The sequence below is a fragment of the Lissotriton helveticus genome, chromosome 10, assembly GCF_964261635.1.
Source record: "Lissotriton helveticus chromosome 10, aLisHel1.1, whole genome shotgun sequence".
In the NCBI taxonomy this organism is placed as follows: domain Eukaryota; kingdom Metazoa; phylum Chordata; class Amphibia; order Caudata; family Salamandridae; genus Lissotriton; species Lissotriton helveticus.
Genome location: NC_136071.1, coordinates 915,607,499 through 915,629,564, shown reverse-complemented (window position 1 = coordinate 915,629,564; position 22,066 = coordinate 915,607,499). Strand labels below are relative to the sequence as shown.

General features: G+C 40.3%; 1 protein-coding gene across 1 annotated transcript in view; it reads left to right on the top strand.

Moving 5' to 3' along the window:
* LOC144784639 (macrophage mannose receptor 1-like) overlaps positions 1-22,066 on the top strand; it is a 949,320-nt gene that overhangs the window by 80,388 nt on the left and 846,866 nt on the right. Inside the window, exons 3-5 of the mRNA XM_078663568.1 lie at positions 2,337-2,510; positions 6,487-6,645; positions 9,385-9,498. Of these exons, the coding sequence (XP_078519694.1) occupies positions 2,337-2,510; positions 6,487-6,645; positions 9,385-9,498 (447 nt within the window). The remainder of the gene's footprint in view (positions 1-2,336; positions 2,511-6,486; positions 6,646-9,384; positions 9,499-22,066) is intronic.

Sequence of the window (22,066 nt, the reverse complement as noted above, 5' to 3'; positions counted from 1 at the left end):
GATTGATACACTTCAATAACTTAAAAGTTAGGTTTGTAACCACTGGCCTATCCTATGTCATTCGTATGACTATATGCTTGATGATTGCCTAGTGGGAACAAATATATTCATTACAGGAAGCCTCACTTGGTTATTGTGATATAACAGCTATAGGCCTGATTGGATCACTAGGAAAACTACGTTTCTGTTGGCATATATCTTATCTGTTTATTATGAAAAGAATGATAAACCCATTGGACCTGACATATTAATTCTGAAATGCTTATACTAAAATGGATTGGACTTATAGTAATTGATTTTATTTCTCAGTGTTAAAGCCTATAGATAGGTATTTTGTTAAATGAAATGTCACAGGTTAATTTTGTTAGAAAATATTTTGATACTTGTTACTCCCTCTGACAAAGCCTAGTGGGAGAAGATTTACACTGTGTTAATTTTTGCTAGATTCTCTTCTTAGCTGCCTGCCAGGATCTTGTAATAAAATAAATCAGTAAATATTTCATACATCCATATACATAAATATATGTCCAAACAGAAACATAGAAAACCTTTAGCTCTGTGCTGCCACTGGTCTGCATGACAGTCATTTACACCACACTTCCATCTGTGACCGTGAATTGCATGGGGAAATGGTTTGGTCCGCGTCAATCATTGGCTCTCTTGCCAGTGTTTTATTCGTAAACTAATAGGTGCAGGTGCTCAAAGCGCTGTTCAGATACCTTTGGCTACCTCTATATAATGTAAGAGCACGAGTAGCAAGGATGCACAATCCCAAATCCACCCCAGGCCTCTTTAATTCACTACCAGTCATTCCCTGCAACGTTATCTCACTCTTAAAGGTGTCTGCTTTCTCCCTTGGTGACAGATCATTTTCTGTGTTTCAATTCCTCCGTCTTTTTGTTGTGTTTATCTTTCCCTATGTTGGCCTTGGAAAACCTCTGATGTGGTGAAATGAGTGCTGTGTCCCCAAAATAAGTGCTGGTGCCCCGTACTGGCAACCACTTTCTCAAATTAAGCACTTTCTCTTGCCCTTTGAATGATGGCATTTTCTGACCATGTGTGTACTTCCACCTGAAAATGAGTGCCCATCAGTGCCACAGCTGGTTGGCCAGTCCTTTCGGTTTGAAATTTCTCCTTTTATAGTTCCCCTTCCATTTCTTTGCTTCTTCTTTTTTTATCTTATTGTTTTTTCAGAGGAGTCATTAGCCCTCCTGGCAGTGCTAAACAGTTGCTTACTTGCCGCTTATTTCATCTGCAATGCAACCCATCCCATGTAGCCAATTCCTCTGAAGCAGGACACCAGTTTGGAATACTGTTATTCCTGGTGTATAATTGGTTGACCATTCCAAAATGGCCAACACATGGGTTCTAAATGTGGCAGCCATGCTTGAACTTTAACACAACAATAGAGTATTTACATTACATTTGCAAGACATATACATGCTGTAATGCATAGATTTGTTATTATGCGCACATGCTACTGAGTTTGGATGGCAGCATGCATTCTTTTTCTACTTGTATTCTTTTAATTTAGCTTGCATATGTTCCTGAGTTTGTGTGTGTTTTAATGCAGTTGTATGAGAGGGTGAATGCAAGAACCGGTCAACAGTGCAAAGTAGGATGACTTCCTGAGTGTCTAAAGTCATCATTGATACTAAAGGCACTTTAATTCACAAACCAGAGCTATTGGAAATGTCTTGTTAAACACAGGTATCAATGCTGAAATGAGAGTCTGACTTTAAAATGACTTTCTATTTGTCTTTCCATTTATAAATATTGAAATGGTTTGATCCTAAGATGACTACAAAATTCCTTTTTGTGTTTCTATCCTGGTAGCAGTCTGTCCCTTTGTACAATCAGCCATACTCAATTTGCATTTCCCCCAAAGTAAAATAATAAATTTCTCACGGCAATGCATATAGGTATGTCTTTTATTTTTGAACGTTTGAAATCACCGTTTGACTGTTTTATCTGGTTTCATGGGTTAACACATTAAAGCTATATCCATCAGCTCGTCAATGCTAGTTGAAATATTATGCACACCCATTGGTGTGCGATTGATTGTAAATTCAAAGGAATTATTTTTTGAGTGATTAATAAAATATTCACCTGGTTTATTGGTGGGATTTCATCCAAAATAATTCTTTGTACCTTCAGAGTAAGTAATGGGTCCGAATTTATATTTAAGAGCAATTCATTGCTTCTATTTTCACATGGTTTACTGAAACCTTGACTTCATTTTGAAGATTACTTTCATTTAATAAATATTTGATTTTGAAATTCTACATTGCGTTGAGTTGTTTTCAATCTGTCTATTGATAACATTGTTTCTTTAGATTTATTTACGCTGCAAGGCAATTCCAACGGCAAACCCTGCGTATTTCCTTTTAATTATGATGGAAAATTATATGCTGACTGTACGACGGATGGAAGATCTGACAACCGACTCTGGTGTGCAACCACAGCAGACTATGAAAAAGACAGAATGTATGGATTTTGTCCATCGAAATGTAAGTACTACTTAAAATAGTTAACATTTTGTTAGAATCCATAAAATTGTTTTTCTGTATTACCAAGTAAAGAATGACACATTCATGTCAAATCTACTTTATTTGGACAAAAAGAGTTATTTAAGTATTAAAAATAATTGTGAAGGATGCAACATAAAGTTTGAATGTCAATTTGGAATCATCAATGAGTGACCTGTAACGTACAATTGACAACAGAGGGGCCGATTCTGATCTCGGTCGGAAGGGCACCGAATCGGGTTGGGTATTAGCGGATCCGATTCAGAGGCTTAATTTCCGTCGAAGTACGATGCGAACAGGCGCAAAATCTCTGTCCGAATCATTTCCGGGTCCAAACCACTCAATAAGACTCGGTCACAAGCAAACCATGGCGTGCAATGGAGACGTTTCACAACCGAGCTAGTACGATGCTCGATTCGGACAGCCGGATCGAGTCGGAGCGTCTGGCTCGCAATAGCTGCCGGAGTTGGACTTCGGGGGTCCTCGTCGGACCCCCCGTCACCTGCAGCCTTACGACTCGGACACAGGGGGAGGGGTCTCCCCAACACAGGCATGTACAGTGCGGATGGCACCGACGCGTACCCACTCTAAGGGGCGCCCTTGCACGAGACGTACCCATTCATTCAATGGGAGCCCATGTACGCTTCATACAACCGGCTCCCATTGACTTCTATGGGAGTCCGACCGAACCGAGTCTGACAGCATACGGCTGCATCATACTCGCTCGGTCGGACTGCAGAAGTCCGGATCGGTCGGAAAACACCCTGGATCCGGCTCGGTCGGAGTGCTTTCCGACCCAGATCGGAATCGGCCCCTAAGTGTCCAATGGAGGTGAACTCTCAATAAGACCCATCCTTGCTCAAAGTAAAGCATGGTAAATGTTTTTATTTGTCGCATGACAGACCAAATATCCACATTCCCCAGCTATTGGAGTCCAGTGGCGTAGCTGGACCTTTTGCCGCCTGCGGCATTTGGGTTTTGGCTGCCCTGTGATAGCTGCAGGTAAGAGCAGCAAGGGGAGTTGGCCGCCCCTAGAACTCATTTCGTCCGTAGCAGACCGCCCTTCGCCCCTCCTTGCCATTCCACTGTTGGACTTCATGCTAATCCGTTCACCCCTAAAACCACCCATCACAAGCAAATATGGCATTCTTGTCATTATAGAATTAAAACAATAGCTAGGCAGGTCAAGTGTCCTGGGTTTTTAGGAATACTCACTGATTAATTCTAAGAAGGGGGTTCCAAGTGTAGGTTGGAGAAGAGTCTATGCGTGCAAGCAGTTGTAGATCCCTCCCAAGTGTGGTTTTGCTTTACTGCTGGTTCACTGAATATTTGTCATCTTAGTTTCTTGCTGTGCCTGGCAGCAGGTATTGACACTACAGTGAGCTGGCTTCAAGGTTGTTGAAAAAGCTGAAACTCGGATGGCCTGAGGGTCAGGAACTGGCCCCTTCTCTTCTTTTTTGATGGAAGCCTCCTCAGGTACTCGTTCATCTACTTCTTAGGTATTTTCTCTCAGATTATGGTTCTCCTTTGCTTCCTTTTTCAGAAGTGCACCTCGGTCCTGCCATTTCCTTTAAGCCAATTTCATACGAAGTGATGTCTAGTACCCTAATGGAAGTGCAGCTGCCCACAAGGCCCTGTTGTCTCATTATGCTCCATGTGACATAACATCTTTCTCTTTTCCCAACACTGAAGATGAGAAAGAAAGCCAAAAAGATGAAAAGAAGCAAGTGAATGAGCATGATACGGCTTCCCTTCTAAAGATTCTTTTGGATTGTCACAAATGCTTGTGTATTCCAAACCTCATCTGTAACACTCTCTTTCCATTACGATCAAAGGGGTGTGTTTGTTTCTTGAAATTAGACACATTTCAAGCAATTAGACAACCTCATCTTTGACTCATTTTGATGGTTCTTTTACTGACAATCACTTGAAGAATTTATTCATCCCTGGACTCTGCTGTTTTCCAATGGAAAAAAGTAGGATGTATCGAGTCTTCCTCCAGAATGATAGCATCCACTCTAGTCGGAGACTAGACATATGAAAATAAGTTTTAGTCTTGGTCCTGCGCCAATTAAAACAGTTCAGCCCAAACTGCCAAAGTGGCATGGTGAGAAAATTATGATGGACTGAAATATGGCCCCTAGCAGAAGTGGCTAAGATTAATTCAGCATTCCTTACATCACTTTGTAGTTTGTTGAAGTAGATGCCCTAAGTGTTGTGTGTATGCCCAGACATGGGTTCCATGCTCACTGTGTCAGAGGACTCAAGTTGTCCCTCACAGTTGAGTCTTGTATTCCCTTTAGGTTTACAGCTTAGCAGTTTATTCATGAGAAACAGGGGTATCACACTTGACACTGCTGCATTCTATCCGGGAGTATACATTTTTCAGTAATTTATTCAGGGCTAAAAGGATATTTATGTGAAAGTAGACTGGACCCCTTGCTACCATTCCCATTTGTGAAGCCTGAAATGTTAACACGCTTTTATTATTGTTAAAGGAGTGGGACGAGAGGACTAGGTAAGGAACATCAGGAGTCCACCCCAGAAGATAGGTTTGCCGGATCAGCACCAAATTGTTCCGACCTGTAGCTCAACCTTCCAGCATATGTTTGTTTCACCAGAAAATCCTAACTGTTTGAATATATATTGGATGCCAGGAATGAAACGATGTCAGATCACACCGGCATAGCATAGAGAAGCCAAGAATATGGATTTTGGTAAAGCCGAAAGACATTAAGATGCATGTGTACAAAGCTAAGATCCTACACTCATCTGCGGTTAGGAAGCACGCCAGTCACTGAAAAATGCATCGGTCTTGGTAGTGGGTTAGTTGTGAAGCTCGTTCTGCCCCACAGGTCACATATATTTGCTGCAGGGTAGGGCTGGGGCCGGACACTACTGAGTGCTCAAGGTAAAGCCGAGAGATGAACTGTAGGTTTTATCTCACTTCAGGGAAAACCCAAATGTAGACCACTAGCCAGATTAACCCAGGTGGATGAAATTCAGATCGTTTAACTCTCTAAAATGGCCGATAGAGGTAATAGGATATAGCTGGAGAAAGGGTACCATGATAATAATGTTGGTGGAACTGCTAGTCCACAGGTAGGGGTAAGTTGTCGTAGGGCATAAAATGAGGTACTGGAGACCAGATTGTGGTGGAGGTAATCAAATATTGGCAGATGTACAAGGGTATTGATAGGAGTAAAGATACTAGGGTGTTTTCAGTGGTAGGGGTAACAGGCTATAGGTAGGGCTAGAGGTACTATAGTATCGGAAGACGCAGAGGTCTTAATATATAGGCGTGGACAGATACTGTGGCATAGGAGTGGTTAGAGATGCCACAGGAAAGTAGGATATAATAGCAATGATATATATTGCAGGGGTACTGTTGGGTATAGATTTGGGTAGAGGTATTTGGGTGTTAGTAGGGTTAGAGGATCTTGGTAAAGAAAGGGAGCATGGATGAGGCGAAGGGGAGGAGGGGCCAACTTGGGTATAGGAAAAGAGATAAAGAGTGGGGTAGAGTAAACAGAGAACGGGTGTGGTAGTTCACCACAATCAAGACAAAGAGACTACACATGGAGGAGAATTATGCAGGTATGTGGGTATCTCCCAGAAAGAGGATCTATGGGTTCCAACAGAAAGTCATGTACTAGAATATATTTGACATCATGTTAATTCCATTGATTTGGAAACACGGATGTAGAGAAAGACTACCAAGTCCTGTAAAATGCGTTGAAGTAAACTGATGGTGAGCAGACAGATGTAAAAATTATGTCCCATGTACTAGCAAGGAATAACATCAATATGTAATGATAATCTACTGATTACCAGTATTGATACATATAAACCACGTTATCTATTATTTCATATCCTATAACTTCTTAATTATTTTTTCAATACATTTCAATTTATATTATTTCAACGTAATAGACATGTTCTCGTCTATTTCCTATAGATAGTAGTGATGCCTGGAAGATGGATCCTTTGACCGGCGTGTTCTATCAGATGAACCCCCAGGCTGCAGTTGCGTGGTATCAAGCTAGGATAAGCTGCCAGCAGCAAAATGCAGACCTACTAAGTATCACGGAGCTACACGAGCAAACCTATATTGCGGGTAACAGACCAGAAAGCTTATAGTTAAACAAAGCATTTTCTTTCCTGTTTTGGTTTAAATCCTCAAACTGAAGTACATTTATCACTGAATGCGAGTATGCAAGTCTGCTGTAGTTACGAATTACGCTAGGCATTTTAACATCCAGTTCGAACACACATATGTAGCTTTGCTGTAATTTATTCTTGGAGACCGAATGGAAAATGCACAAATATCTTTTTGTGGTACGTGCACAAAAAGCACTTGAATTCAGAATTTGGTGGGCCAACAAAATGGGGTGTGGGGTTGGAGTTGGGGATCAAGGGTGTATGATACACTAAATTTCTCGGGGGACATGGACAGCTATGGAGAGAGCCGAGCCAGGGATCTGGCTTGCCTCTAAGAGCTCTGGAACAACAAATGTCTTGAATAAATACAATAAGGACTTCAAAATGAAACTTGTCAACATTTTTCAGTTTCTCAAATAAAATATACAATTTTATCACCGAATTGAGTAACGTTTTTTGAAAGTCCTCTTTTTTAAACATGAAACTGTTATGAAAACCCCAGGACCTTAGGAAGTTGCCACAAGTTACCCAAAATATATGATTTTGTCATGTTTTCTATTTATATACCATATATTCTTGTTAAATGTAAAGGAATATTATTTTATGTGAATCATATAAAAGGAAATTATTTTAAATAAATTCCATTTATTTGGTGTATAATCCATAAAACAAATCAGGATAAAATAAAGCCAATAATAAATATACTTACAAATTTAAAATGATATATAAGACGTCACAAGCCAAAAGTCTGCCGCCTAATGAGCCCTGCAGTAAAAAGGTTAAGAGCTGCATTTCAAATAGTACAAGAGTCAAGCCGGCAGAGCAGGTTTCACGTTTTGAACACCTGTGACTCTTAATAGGGGCAATGAAAACCTGCGTGTTGGAGTGAGGTATATGGACAAAAGAATTTAAAATAATGTGTCTCGTAATCAATAGCACTGATGCTGGAGTAGAGAACTCTGCTCATAAAAAGATAGGCATGTGCTATCTTTTTTATGTGCACATTTCCCCAACTGCGGAGTCGCCACAGTCATAAACTTGCTATTAAATCGGAGTTTGTGAATTCCTATACAAATATAACTTTACGTAAAAGTGAACCTTTATATATTTCTGAATCAAGCCCAGAGTTTTATCAACAACTGGGGTGAAATTGTCTAAATATAGCTCGAATTTAGGCATACATTTACGGAGTCAGAATACCCAATTTTCCAGCCAAATGAAGCACCTTCTTTGTAATTTTGAAGTGTGATGGTCTATTGGGGCTGAGGGGCCACATCCTCCACCTTTTGCCCCTCAAAAACAGTGTGTGTTGGCCTGACAGACACAGTTCATGTTCAGGTCAGGCAGCCAGGAGCTGGACATGCCCTAAATGCTCAGGGTCCTGGTTGCCTGAGCTGACCTTTGCTGAGCTGAGGATGTCATAGCTCCTATGGGCGTGACCTCCTGAGCTCAGCAAAGGTCCTTGAGGCCCTCCCCCTTGTGACGAGGGAAGCGTCACTCATTGCCTCGCACCTGGGCACTTCAGTTTTTAGGCCTGAAGCTCCCGGGGTCGAGCCTCAATCAGTGACACTTTGTCACAGAGTGGGGTGGGGTCAGCAATCTCACTGACCCCATCCCACTGTGTGATGACATAGAGACTGCTGCCTTCCATCATTGGCTGATCTCAGGTGAGCCAATGAGGGAGCCTTCCCTCATTGGCACACCTTAGGTCAGCCAATGAGAGAAGGCAGTAGTCCCAACCCTCCTGGGACCTCCGAGGCAGAGATGCAGGTAAGTGTGTTTTATTTTTTAAAATTCATGTTTGGTATGTGCATGCGTGTATGTTTGAAAATCTGGTAATGAGTGTTGTGAATGGATGTGTGTGCCTGTGTGTGCGTGTGTGTGAATGCATGGTTCGGACTATGTATGTGTGTGTCTCGTCTGCCCCCTTCTAAAATTACTGGCCGCCACAGTGTGATGACAACATTGGGGCTTATTTGTAAGCCCCCTGCACCACCAGTGTGTCACTTTTTGTGATGCTCCGGTGGCACAGGAGCCTGCTTCATATTTACCAGGCAGTACAATCCACTTTTTTGGCTTAATGCTGCCTTGTAAATATCGTTCCCTTTAACGCACTTTTCTGCGTTAAAGGGGCGTGCAATGGGTGTTGATGGGGGCATTCCCAGCAACATCCATGGCTTTTTGACACTGCCCCAGATATACAAGAAACCTTAACTTTAATTCTAAATTGGGAATACTTATGACTAAATTGGAGAGGAATAAGGATGGGTGAGTACACACTTAGGGAGGTAAAGAAGAGTTTATGGAGTTACTAATAGTAACTTCCCACTTGTAAATCCTGTTCTAGCCGACTCCACCCTCTGGTTTGAGGAAAAGTAAGTCTGTAGTAAATTCACACCTAGAATTTGTGAATAGCAAAAAAGTGTTTAGTTACAACTAGGTGCAATGGTAAGTTTACACATGAGTAAATCTACACTGTAAATGGACCTTTGTGAAGAGGGCTCAAAGATCTTCACTGCTAGATTTGCTTTCTCCGTCGCTGACTGTCAACTGTGCGCTTTACACATACATTTACAGTATCATTTTTTTACCTACGCATAGATTCATTCAAAGCCTTTTCAGATATACTGACACGTAACCTCTTTTATATATATATTTTCCTGATGTTGTTCTTTTCACATCCTTTATTTTCTAGGACTAACAACCAATTTCGATACCCCTATGTGGATAGGACTAAATAGCTTAAATTCCGACAGTGGATGGCAGTGGAGTGGAGGAAGTCCATTCAGATACTTAAACTGGGCACCAGGTAGGAGTGATGTAACAATGGTAATAAATCCCCTCGGAGCTTTCACCTGCATTAAACTGTTTCCTTTTCTGGGCCATATTTGTTAATGTTTAATGACGTGTTCAAGCTTTGCATGTGTAATTGTCAGCAGTTTTCCTGCAGGACATATCTTGTAGTAATGGATAGTGATTGCATTTATGAGATGTGAATAAAATTAATCATTTTAATTTAGATGTTGATGTAAGTTGTGTATTGCATGTGCAGGTTACATTTAGTATTTGGCCGCATTTTGCCAAAATATGGCTATGTATCTTTCAAAGAAAGCATTTACGAAACTGCAGTTGGTTTCTTGCAGCAGAGGTTTGTGAAATGCTGAATCACATAGAAAAATCCCTTTTCAGCAGAAACCACCATTTTACAAATTGAATTGAAATTGATGATGCTGATACCTGTTGTAGTAGAAACTCCACAAGAGTCCAGGTAGTAGTTCCAAGTTGTAGTTTATTAGATGGTTCAGTTACAGAGGGGATAGAGGTAAGTAGCCACGATAGAGGTAATGTAGCCAAGGTAGTAGGTAGGCCAGTAAGTAAGTTGGTATGAAGGCCCCACCAGGAGCAGCTTCCTTCTGCTCAGCCTGAAGTCAACTGACTAACATGAGTCGCCCCACATTCTATGACATCATATAACATTCTAAATATACTCAGGCTGGAAAAAGAGAGAAGACAGGGTGAAAAGGGGGAAGACAAGAAATGACATTACAACAATACCTTTCCAATTTATACTTAAACACTTTAATTACATACGCTGTCTTGATAATATGAGGAATAAAAGAATTAGAAGAATACAGTTACACATTAAATTGAGATTGTTTTCATGTAGTATATTTATCAAATATTAAAATAAAAACACATTTGCAACCTCAGCACCGGCTGATGTTTCAATCAATTATTGGATATTCCATCGAACCCTTATATAAGCTATTTGATACACCCCTAAATGAAGCCCAGGCTTGGTGTACACAATATGGTTAAAACCTGGGTGTGGAGCGTGTAAATCAAAATAATAGGTATGGTAGCTCAGTGGGTTCTTGCAAACCAATGTGAATATTAGCATTAGAATGAGTAAAAGAACATACATTTACACTATGTCAGAAAACATTTGCAATTCACTGCTGTAAAGTAACATGCAGCAAATGCAGTTATTATCATTGTAATTCAGCAACTGTATAGTGCATGTTCTGATGTTGGTGTGCCCTTGCAGCACTTTTGAAGCTCTGCAATGTATTTCTAAATGGCTGCATGGTTTACATCAGAGATTAGAGTGCTGCCTGAAAGAGTTAAGAGTTTCTGGTAGGTAATACCTGAGGGCTTTGATCAAATACTTTCATTGTTTCAACTCGTGTATGTGCCTTTTGCCAAACATGTGTGCACGTATGGTAGGATGCGCATGGTAGCACATTTCATTTATTTGTCTTAAAGTCATTGTCCCCTTATTTACATATCTGGTATTTAGTGGTTTATACTTAGATGTTCGGTTGCAGAATCATGCTTGGTGTTCTTTCGTGTTCACTGCTAATGCGCCCACACTGATATCCAGGTACATGGCATATCTCTGTGCGGTGAGTGTGTGTCATCTTCAGTCTAACATATCTTGATGGAGTAAATGTAGGATGCACTTATTTAGTTAGTGCTATATCTATCAATATTATTTGAGTGTTCAATTTTTATTTTAGTGATAGCCTAGTTTTAATTAATCTTTTGGAATGACCTTATGATTGTCTTTTGTGGCAAAGAAATAGTCACTTCCTCGTGGCAAAAAGACTGAAAATCTTGGTCTACGATACCAATTAGTTGTCCAAATCCATTAAACTTTAAACAATACTTTCAAAATTTCTTCAAAGAAAAAGATTTAATTTCAGCAATCGTCTGATCACAGAATAAGTGTCTTGATAAATAGGATAATATAGTCCTGCATCACCATACCTCAAACAGATATGGCGTGCTGCGGTTGATGGCATTTTGTGCCCTTTGCCCACAGGCGATCATGTTGGTAATCACAAGGAAAATCAAAGTGATTCATTAATGATCATGGATAGTTCAAGTAGTTAAAATTCAGCACTTGAAAAAATATTAGAACATTAGAATGTTGGGCGCTCCATTGAAGACAGTGCTCCATGCTTTTACGGGAAGGTAAAGGCCCGCAAAGCAACATTCCAATGTTGTTTTCAAAGGCCTCTCGGAGCCCAAGGGAATATAAACCCCTCTAACTCCGAGAGACCTTTGTTTTATTTGTTGGAGCATTATGCCCTTTAATGGCATAATGTTCTAATAGCTTTGTAGCCCTTCGTAGCTGGGCTATACCGGCTATTAAAGTCCCGCTCCCTTGTTAAAGGTTCTCACCTCGGGCCTTTAACGCTGTAGCTGTCCGTTAATAGCGGTGTAGCCCGCTTCAGTGGGCTATAAGGCTATATTAATACACAAAAGGCTAATTATGATCTAGGAGCCTCTAATGTTTAGTTTTTAACTATGCGAACAGACAATGTAGGAAATGAAGATTTGCTTGCAAAAGGAGCACAACTACAAAAATAAAGACACATATGATTATTGTGAATTGTACATTTTGGTATGTGTACATGGTATTTGATTAGAGATGTTAAATAAAGCACATTGAAAGCCAATTATAAGGCACATTGGTGCGGTACTGAGAGTATGTGCAGTATGTTGTTTGATGTGTATTATTAAATGTGATTTGTCGGGCCAGTTCTCATGGGCTAAGAGGACTCAAGGTAACTGATATTTCCTTGTGGAAAATAACTATGCCTGTAGTTGCAACTACAGAAGCCAGGTAGCAATGGGACATTGTTAAAATGGCAAGTACCTTCTTTTCAGGTTGAAACTTTCAGGGAGGAAATAAAGCAAATCATTCAAGTGTCACCCTCCAAGGTTGAGTGAGAATAAAGTTAAATATAGTTAACACATTGAATACGTATGCCGTCCAGTCAGTGGTGTTTCTGTATGCAGTGCTCACTTTGTAAAACAAAAATAAGTACCAATGACAACTAAGGGCTTGTGCCAAGCACCGGAAACCACTGGCTCAAATTAAGCACTGTCTTTGTGTTGAGATATAAAACATTTATTTATGTTAAGTTCAACTGCTTGGCAAAAACAGAATAAACAGCAATTCAATATGTTTAACTTCAGTTCAGCAGGGTAACATATTAGGATTATTCTAACCCACCTTTCCAAATTGTGTCTACTCTTAGTGCAATCATTGTAGATCAATGCTTCATGGTGGTTGGCCCCAATTCTCAAGCTTGACGATTGGTTTATTTGTAGTCAGTCGAGTTTACCAATCCTCCCCAAACTGTTCAGAATAAATTAAGAATGATAAAAGATCCCCCAGAATGCTAAAGGTAAAATGGGGTAAAAAGAAAATCCAGACATCTTGTCAAGGAATCTATGACAGAATATCGACAGACAACATATCGACCTACAAAACATCGATGCTGGAATATCGAAGGCAAGTATATCAACATCCTATCTACAACATGGTAAGTACAAAAATATCGAAACAAAAATATTGATGTTAAAAATATCGTAATTAAAAATATCGTTCTACATCTGTTAAAATATAATGTGTAAAATAAAGTAAATAATACTTATGAATAAAATAAACATAGTTAAAAATATTTACCAATGTTAACATTAATAAATAATAGATATATAATAATATAACATTAATTAAACACATATGTAAAATATATATAATATATTTACTTAATATTACATTTTAATAATTACTTTAATTACTTATAAATTATTTAAAAATACTATAAATTACAAATACATCTCCACACATAAAATAATTACATAAAAAAGTAAATAATTATTTTCAATAAATTAAAAAATTAAATATACTTTAAATATTTTTAAAATGAGTAACATAATACATTATCTAAATTCATTCTGAATAATAAATACAACTACTATTTAAAGTCCCAAAAAAATTACAGTATTAAAATCATTGGATAGTGTAAAACGTAAAATTACTATTCCCACTCCAAAAAATGCAAAATTAGGGAAAATATTGTATAGCATAGAAATAAAAATTACTATTACCACTCCAGAGAGTGAAACAGTAAAAAAAACATTGGATAGCGTAGAAGTAAAAATGACTATTCCACATCCAGAGAGTGAAACAGTAGGGAAAGCGCTGGATAGCGTAGGAGTAAACATTACTATTCCCACTCCAGAGAGTGCAACAGTAGGGAAAGCGTTGGATAGTGTAGTGGTAAAAATTACTATTCCAACTCCAGTGAGTGCAACAGTAGGGAATGCGTTGGATAGCGTAGGGGTAAAAATTCTTATTCCAACTCCAGAGAGTGAAACAGTAGGGAAAGCATTGGATAGCGTAGGGGTAAACATAACTATTCAAACTCCAGAGAGTGAAACAGTAGGGAAAGCGCTGGATAGCGTAGGGATAAAAATTACTATTCCAACTCCAGAGAGTGCAACTGTAGTGAAAGCGTTGGATAGCGGGTGGGTAATATTTACTATTCCCACTCCAGAGAGTGCAACAGTAGGGAAAGCATTGGATAGCGTAGGGGTAAAAATTACTATTCCAACTCCAGAGAGTGCAACAGTAGGGAAAGCATTGGATAGCGGGTGGGTAAAAGTTACTATTCCCACACCAGAGAGTGCAACAGTAGGGAAAGTGTTGGATAGCGTAGGGGTAAAAATTACTATTCCAACTCCAGTGAGTGCAACAGTAGGGAAGGCGTTGGATAGCGTAGGAGTAAAAATTACTATTCCAACTCCAGAGAGGGAAACAGTAGGGAAAGCGCTGGATAGCGTAGGGGTAAAAATTACTATTCCAACTCCAGAGAGTGAAACAGTAGGGAAAGCGTTAGATAGCGTAGGGGTAAACATTACTATTCAAACTCCAGAGAGTGAAACAGTAGGGAAAGCTCTGGATAGCGTAGGGGTAAAAATTACTATTTCAACTCCAGAGAGTGCAACTGTGGTGAAAGCGTTGGATAGTGGGTGGGTAATAATTACTATTCCCACTCCAGAGAGTGCAACAGTAGGGAAAGCATTGGATAGCGTAGGGGTAAAAATTACTATTCCAACTCCAGAGAGGGCAACAGTAGGGAAAGCGTTGGATAGCGGGTGGGTAAAAATTACTATTCCCACTCCAGAGAGTGCAACAGTAGGGAAAGCGTTGGATAGCGTAGGGGTAAAAATTACTACTCCCACTCCATAGAGTGCAACAGTAGGGAAAATGTTGGATAGCGTAGGGGTAAAAATTACTATTCCAACTCCAGAGAGTTAAACAGTAGGGAAAGCGCTGGATAGCGTAGGGGTACACATTACCCATTAATATAAAAAAAAAAGATTATAATAAATCATTAACAATAAATTTACAATAAATATCAATTAATTAATAATAGTTACCAAATAATAAATATTAAGCAATAAAATACTGTAAAAAACAAAAAATATATTATTAATAATTGATTACCAATTAAAAAACATTAAACAATAAAATTATTTGTATACAAAAAATTACTTTTTATAACACATTAATTACGATATATTTACAAATAATTTCCCATAAAAATTTATTTAATTACCAATACATCTCCACACATAAAATAATTACATAAAAAAGTAAATAACTATTTTCAATAAATCAAAAAAATTAAATATACTTTAAATATTTTTAAAATTAGTAACATAATACATTATCTAAATTCATTCTGAATAATAAATAAAACTACTATTTAAAGTCCCAAAAAAACTACAGTATTAAAATCATTGGATAGAGTAAAACGTAAAATTACTATTCCCACTCCAAAAAATGCAAAATTAGGGAAAATATTGTATAGCATAGAAATAAAAATTACTATTACCACTCCAGAGAGTGAAACAGTAAAGAAAACATTGGATAGCGTAGAAGTAAAAATTACTATTCCAACTCTAGAGAGTGAAACAGTAGGGAAAGCGCTGGATAGCGTAGGGATAAAAATTACTATTCCAACTACAGAGAGTGAAACAGTAGGGAAAGCGCTGGATCGCGTAGGGGTAAAAATTACTATTCCAACTCCAGTGAGTGCAACAGTAGGGAAAGCGCTGGATAGCGTAGGTGTAAAAATTACTATTCCATATCCAGAGAGTGAAACAGTAGGGAAAGCGCTGGATAGCGTAGGAGTAAACATTACTATTCCCACTCCAGAGAGTGCAACAGTAGGGAAAGCGTTGGATAGTGTAGTGGTAAAAATTACTATTCCAACTCCAGTGAGTGCAACAGTAGGGAATGCGTTGGATAGCGTAGGGGTAAAAATTAGTATTCATACTCCAGAGAGTGAAACAGTAGGGAAAGCATTGGATAGCGTAGGGGTAAACATTACTATTCAAACTCCAGAGAGTGAAACAGTAGGAAAAGCGCTGGATAGCGTAGGGGTAAAAATTACTATTCCAACTCCAGAGAGTGCAACTGTAGTGAAAGCGTTGGATAGCCAGTGGGTAATATTTACTATTCCCACTCCAGAGAGTGCAACAGTAGAGAACGCATTGGATAGTGTAGGGGTAAAAATTACTATTCCAACTCCAGAGAGTGCAAAAGTAGGGAAAGCATTGGATAGCGGGTGGGTAAAAGTTACTATTCCCACTCCAGTGAGTGCAACAGTAGGGAAGGCGTTGGATAGCGTAGGGGTAACAATTACTATTCCAACTCCAGAGTGTGAAACAGTAGGGAAAGCGCTGGATAGCGTAGGGGTAAAAATTACTATTCCAACTTCAGAGAGTGAAACAGTAGGGAAAGCGCTGGATAGCGTAGGGGTAAAAATTACTATTCCAACTCTAGAGAGTGAAACAGTAGGGAAAGCGTTGGATAGCGTAGGGGTAAACATTACTATTCAAACTCCAGAGAGTGAAACAGTAGGGAAAGCTCTGGATAGCGTAGGGGTGAAAATTACTATTTCAACTCCAGAGAGTGCAACTGTGGTGAAAGTGTTGGATAAGGGGTTGGTAATAATTACTATTCCCACTCCAGAGAGTGCAACAGTACGGAAAGCATTGGATAGCGTAGGGGTAAAAATTACTATTCCAACTCCAGAGAGTGCAACAGTAGGGAAAGCGTTGGATAGCGGGCGGGTAAAAATTACTATTCCCACTCCAGAGAGTGCAACAGTAGGGAAAGCGTTGGATAGCGTAGGGGTAAAAATTACTACTCCAACTCCATAGAGTGCAACAATAGGGAAAATGTTGGGTAGCGTAGGGGTAAAAATTACTATTCCAACTCCAGAGAGTTAAACAGTAGGGAAAGCACTGGATAGCGTAGGGGTACACATTACCCATTAATATATAAAAAAATAGATTATAATAAATCATTAACAATAAATTTACAATAAATATCAATTAATTAATAATAGTTACCAAATAATAAATATTAAGCAATAAAATACTGTAAAAAACAAAAAATATATTATTAATAATTGATTACCAATTAAAAAACATTAAACAATATAATTATTCGTATACAAAAAATTACTTTTTATAACACATTAATTACGATATATGTACAAATAATTTCCCATAAAAATGTATTTAATTACCAATTAAATAAAGTAATTACCAATTACAAAAATTAATTACACATTAATACATTAATTACCAATTACAATCATTAACTACCAATTACAAACATTAATTACCAATTACAAATATTAATTACCAATTAAAACAATTAATTACCAATTAAATGTATTAATTGCCAATTAGTAATTAATTAAAATACATTAATTATCAATACCAATAAATAAATATAATTCATTACTTAATTACAATTAAAATACTTCCCACCCAATTCCCCTATAAACCCACCACCCGCTACAGAACTTAAACGCAAAAATTAATTAACATTAATTTATATTTCCTAAAAAGTAATAAATATTTTAATATAATTAAATTACTTCCCACCCTATTTCCCTATAAACCCACAACCCGCTCCGGTACTAAAACATAAAATTGACTTAAAAATAACATTATAAATATATGAAAATAGTTCACATATAAATTAAAACAAATAAAATACTTAACAAAAAACATATAACACATACATATTAAATACATACTAAAATACATAACAATAGTACAAATATCGATATTAGTAACATCGAAATTACTAACATCGATATGTTTGATATCGATATTACTGACTTCGATATTACTTACATCGATATAAAAAAATCGATATTACTTACCTTAGTGTCGATATTCTGTCCAACGATATTCTTGACATCGATATTCTTTACCTTCGATATTTCTGACTCGATATTTGTGTAGGTCGATATTTACAACTCGATATTTTGACTGTGTACCCTTGTCAAGATGTGAGCACTGCCCTTCTCAGAGAGGCATCTAGTCAGAACAGCACGTCTCAGAGGCATCTCTCCAAAGGGTGCAGCGCTTTCCCTCAAAGCGTTCTTTAAAAATAGAATGCACATATAACATTAGTGGAAAGCAGGAGTATGGAATTTGGTCATAATGGCAGCATTAGAGTTGGATATCTGGCTTATTCTTCACCAACATGGCAGTTGCTATGACGACACCACTCATCAACCTGGATACTGATGTTGAACCTAGGATGCTAAGGTGACACTAAGGCTTAACAGGCAAAGTTAGTACTAAGTGGGAAAGTAGAAGCACAGCACAAGCACAACAGCAACAACGAAGACAGAAACTCTCTAATACAAGAGGAACAAGGGGCAAACTGAGAAAGGGAAGAAACATCAAAGTGGAGGTATGAAGAATGGGGTGAACGAAAGCTGATATAACTGCAAAGCGGTGTCAGGCACCTCTGAACTAGTAACAGAATGTTTCATGCTCCCACTGCCTCTCATGACTTCAAAACTCAGGAAATGTTCTTCACTCCGTAATTCATGCTGTGGTCTAGTCTACCTCCAAAGTTCCAATTTCCTGTTTTCCATGGTTTCCATGTTTTTTCTGGTCTAAAGAAAAACGTGGGCTGAACTCTGTTAGATCTAACATGTGAGTTCCTACCCTTACCTGAATGCAAGTGGGTTGCAGGTTTTCCCTTATGCTTTGTCTTGTCTAAATCCAGACTGTTGGACCTGTCAGACTTAGGGTGGTCTTCTCCTACCTTTTTGCCCATTTGCCTCCCATTTTTACCTTACATTTTGTTGGACTTAGGACTCTGGGCGCCTCACCACTGCTAAACAGTGCTGAGGTGCAGGTGCTCTTCCCTAAAACCTTGTGACGCTGACATATCTGCTAAAAGCCCCTGCTACTGCTGTAAGGTTTCACTCTCTATAGGCTAGTATTGGGAACCCCCCCTTATGGGATAATTTCTGACAGGGACCTAATAAATCTGTCATGTTTGGTCTTGTTGGACTCGGGGCGGGGAACCCTTTCCAATGGGTTTGGGCACTACTACGCTAGGGATCCCACTTTTAGAAAGTGGACCTTTTCCTGCCTACACTTAGATTGGGCACTGCAGTCTCCCCCCTCCCCTCTGCATACTGATAGCCTGCCTGGGTTGGGAGGTGGGAGTGGTGAGTCACACCTTCTTCCTTTGGATGGGCTGTGATGGGCTGCCCACTGTAGCCTTAACAGCCCTATCTCTCGTCAATGTGACAGCCAGGTCAGGGAAGGCAGGGAACATCCCAGAACTCCCTGGACACTTCCAGAAGCCCCGGCCCCCAGACCCTTCCAGAGACTTCCACCACTTTCTAGCCTCTGGACTTAAAAATATATAAGGGAGGGCCCTGGCCTCACATTCTTGTTACACTGCTGGACCTGGAAGAATCCCTGCTGGAGTGAGGACTGCTGTGCAGGAGGATTGGCACTGGGAAGGAGGCTGACTGCTCCAAGGAACTGCTGCCCCACAACCTGCTGAGCTGCCCTACGGTCTGCTGATCCTGCCCTGCATGGGAGACTGAAACATCATCCCCAGAGTGTCTCCACCAAATTCCTATGAACTGCCTCTTTGGGACTACAACCTTTTAAGGACCGTCTTTGCAACCTGCCATATTGGAAAGGCTTCCCCTGCAACACTGTGCCTGCATGCAGCATTGATTGCCCTGTGACTTCTCCAGAAACCACCTCTGCAGCCCTGGCTGTGTGTTGCTAACTCTATCACCCCTAACTGAGTTGGAAAGCGCTGGGAGGAAGAGGCGCTGCAAGTCTGAAGTCACCGCCGCGGCCGTGAGAAAAAGTGCCTTAACCTTGGCCCTAATTGAACTGAAGCGCTTTGGCAAGGGAGCGCTGCCCTCTGGTGATCACAGCCACTACCTGGGTTTAGAGGACATATAAAAAATAACTGCCTTCCGATCCTCCCAGCCGCCGCCCGGGACCTAACTGCACCGTGGAGCGCTAAGGCATTGAAGGGTTAAGTGCCCGGGATCACCTCCGCCGCACGGGAGGCGAGAGAAGCCCAGCGAGGATTTCCCTTCTGACGTCAGGGACCCGCCGCGCTGTGATTGGGTGTCGGGGCGCGGGGGTTGCCCCAGCAACAGGAGCGCCAGCCTGAGTACCGCGCTGGGACCGAGGAAGCATGTGGCCCCACTACGCCACCCGGCCCGGGCCCGCTGCTGCCTGGAGTGACGCGGGAGTAGAGCCGAGGGGCCGGCTAACATTCGGGACTCCCTGGGGAAAGCGCCATAGCAGGAAAGGAGACACCCCAGGAGCGGGCGGGGCTACCTTGCTCCTCTTCCAGACAACGCCAGCAGGAGAAACCTACGCCCGCCTTCACAGGTATGCCTCCCTATCAGCCTGGTTGTGGCTGTCAGGCGGGTTGCGGGAAGTCTCCATGGGAGGGTGCAGTTCGGTCCGGGAACCCACTGGGCTTGGAGGACTGGCGGGATACGTGGAACCCTAGCAAGCCCGCTCACAGTGCAATCACAAACCAGGGCTCATGAACTCCTGCCACATTCAGGGTTGGCCTGTCCCGGGGATCGTGCATTCCTGTAGGTGGGGGCACAGCAGGGGAACATTAACTCCAGGAGATTAACCCCGGTGGCACTAGGGACACTGTACTGACGTAGGTGGCTGAATCCCATTTAAAGGGACGTTAGTAAAGACTGACCATGCGCACATGGTTCTTTCCTCTCCTTGAGCCCAGACTGACTAGTGAGTCCACAAACCTTGTCACAGAAAGACTCCTGGAGCCTACAGGTCAATCCCATGATTATGTGGCGCAAGGGAAGTCCTTAGCCCAGGTGAACTCCGTTCTCATTGATCTTGCCTGGCAACTGGATTCATTCATACTATTGATCTTGCCTGGAAGCTAGATGTGTCTAATTATTGTTCTTGCCTGCAACTGCATTTATCGGATGATTGATCTTGCCTGAAACTGGGATAAAGATATTCATATTTTTATATTTCACTGGTGTAGTATCTTTTTCTTCTGTGCGTGTTTTACTGGAAACTGTTGGTGTGTTGCACAAATACTTTACACATTGCCTCTGAAGTTAAGCATTCCCGCTCTGCGCCAAGCTACCCTGTCGGAAGCGGTGGTCCCTACTTGGACTAGGGTGCATACCTCGGCCAACTAGAGACCCCGGTTCTAACACAGACATATTCAGCATTGGGCGAACCACCGCAGATAAGCCTCACTTCTGGGCACAAAAAGGCAAGGAGGGCTCTTAAAGACTGAACAAGATGGCCTTAGGCAGTCTAGCTCATTAAGGTCATTGGTCTCTGGTGGTACTCGACCTGCAGGCGATCAGGATATACAATTGCATAAGGCATTTTATGCTGCACCAGTTTCTTTTTCACTGCCACAAATGCTTAGCACCCTTCTTGCACCACAAGTTTAAAATCAGGGTATAGTGATACTTTACTGTTGTCGTTTTGAAGGTCTCCTTTTGCCCTCACTAGCTGAAGTGCCCGATCCCAGTCTCAGAAGTTAGCAGTCTGGCAATGATGGAGTGTGGGGGTGCCCCTGATGGGAGTCATGTTGCCAGGGACTGTTGTGGTGTGCTCTTTCCACAACAGACATTGATGAGAAATATTAACAGGCTAATTATGTAGACAGTCAATCTTCCACATATCTTTCCATTTTGTCAGTGTTAGCGGTTTCTGTCACATCCACTATCCGAAGATTAGTTCTTCGGGATTTGGCCTCCAGATCCTAGTTTTTGCTTTTATTGAGTGCTAACACCTTTTTTATATTCAGAAGTTTTTCTTTGCCTCTTTTCTGAGTATCTTCATTATATGATACTCTTTGTTTCTGTTTCCATAAACTGTGTGTCTTGCTTATTGTTGGAAAGTGGGTTATTGGTAGGGGCAAATGTAGGTCTGTCACTGGCAATAAGGCCACTAACACATGATAGGACTCAGCATAGGTCTTACAAAATGATTCCTATGCTCAACCCTCGGTAACGTGACTGTGAGCAGACAGGCTTAACTTCAAAGAGAGGTATGTAAAGCATCTAAAAACACCAATTCAGTGAATAATGAAGATACAACACATAATAAAAACCCAACACCAATTTATAGCAATAGGAAATATTTTTATCTGTAAAAAGAAACCAAAATGACAAAAATCCAATGTAGGAAACCAGAGA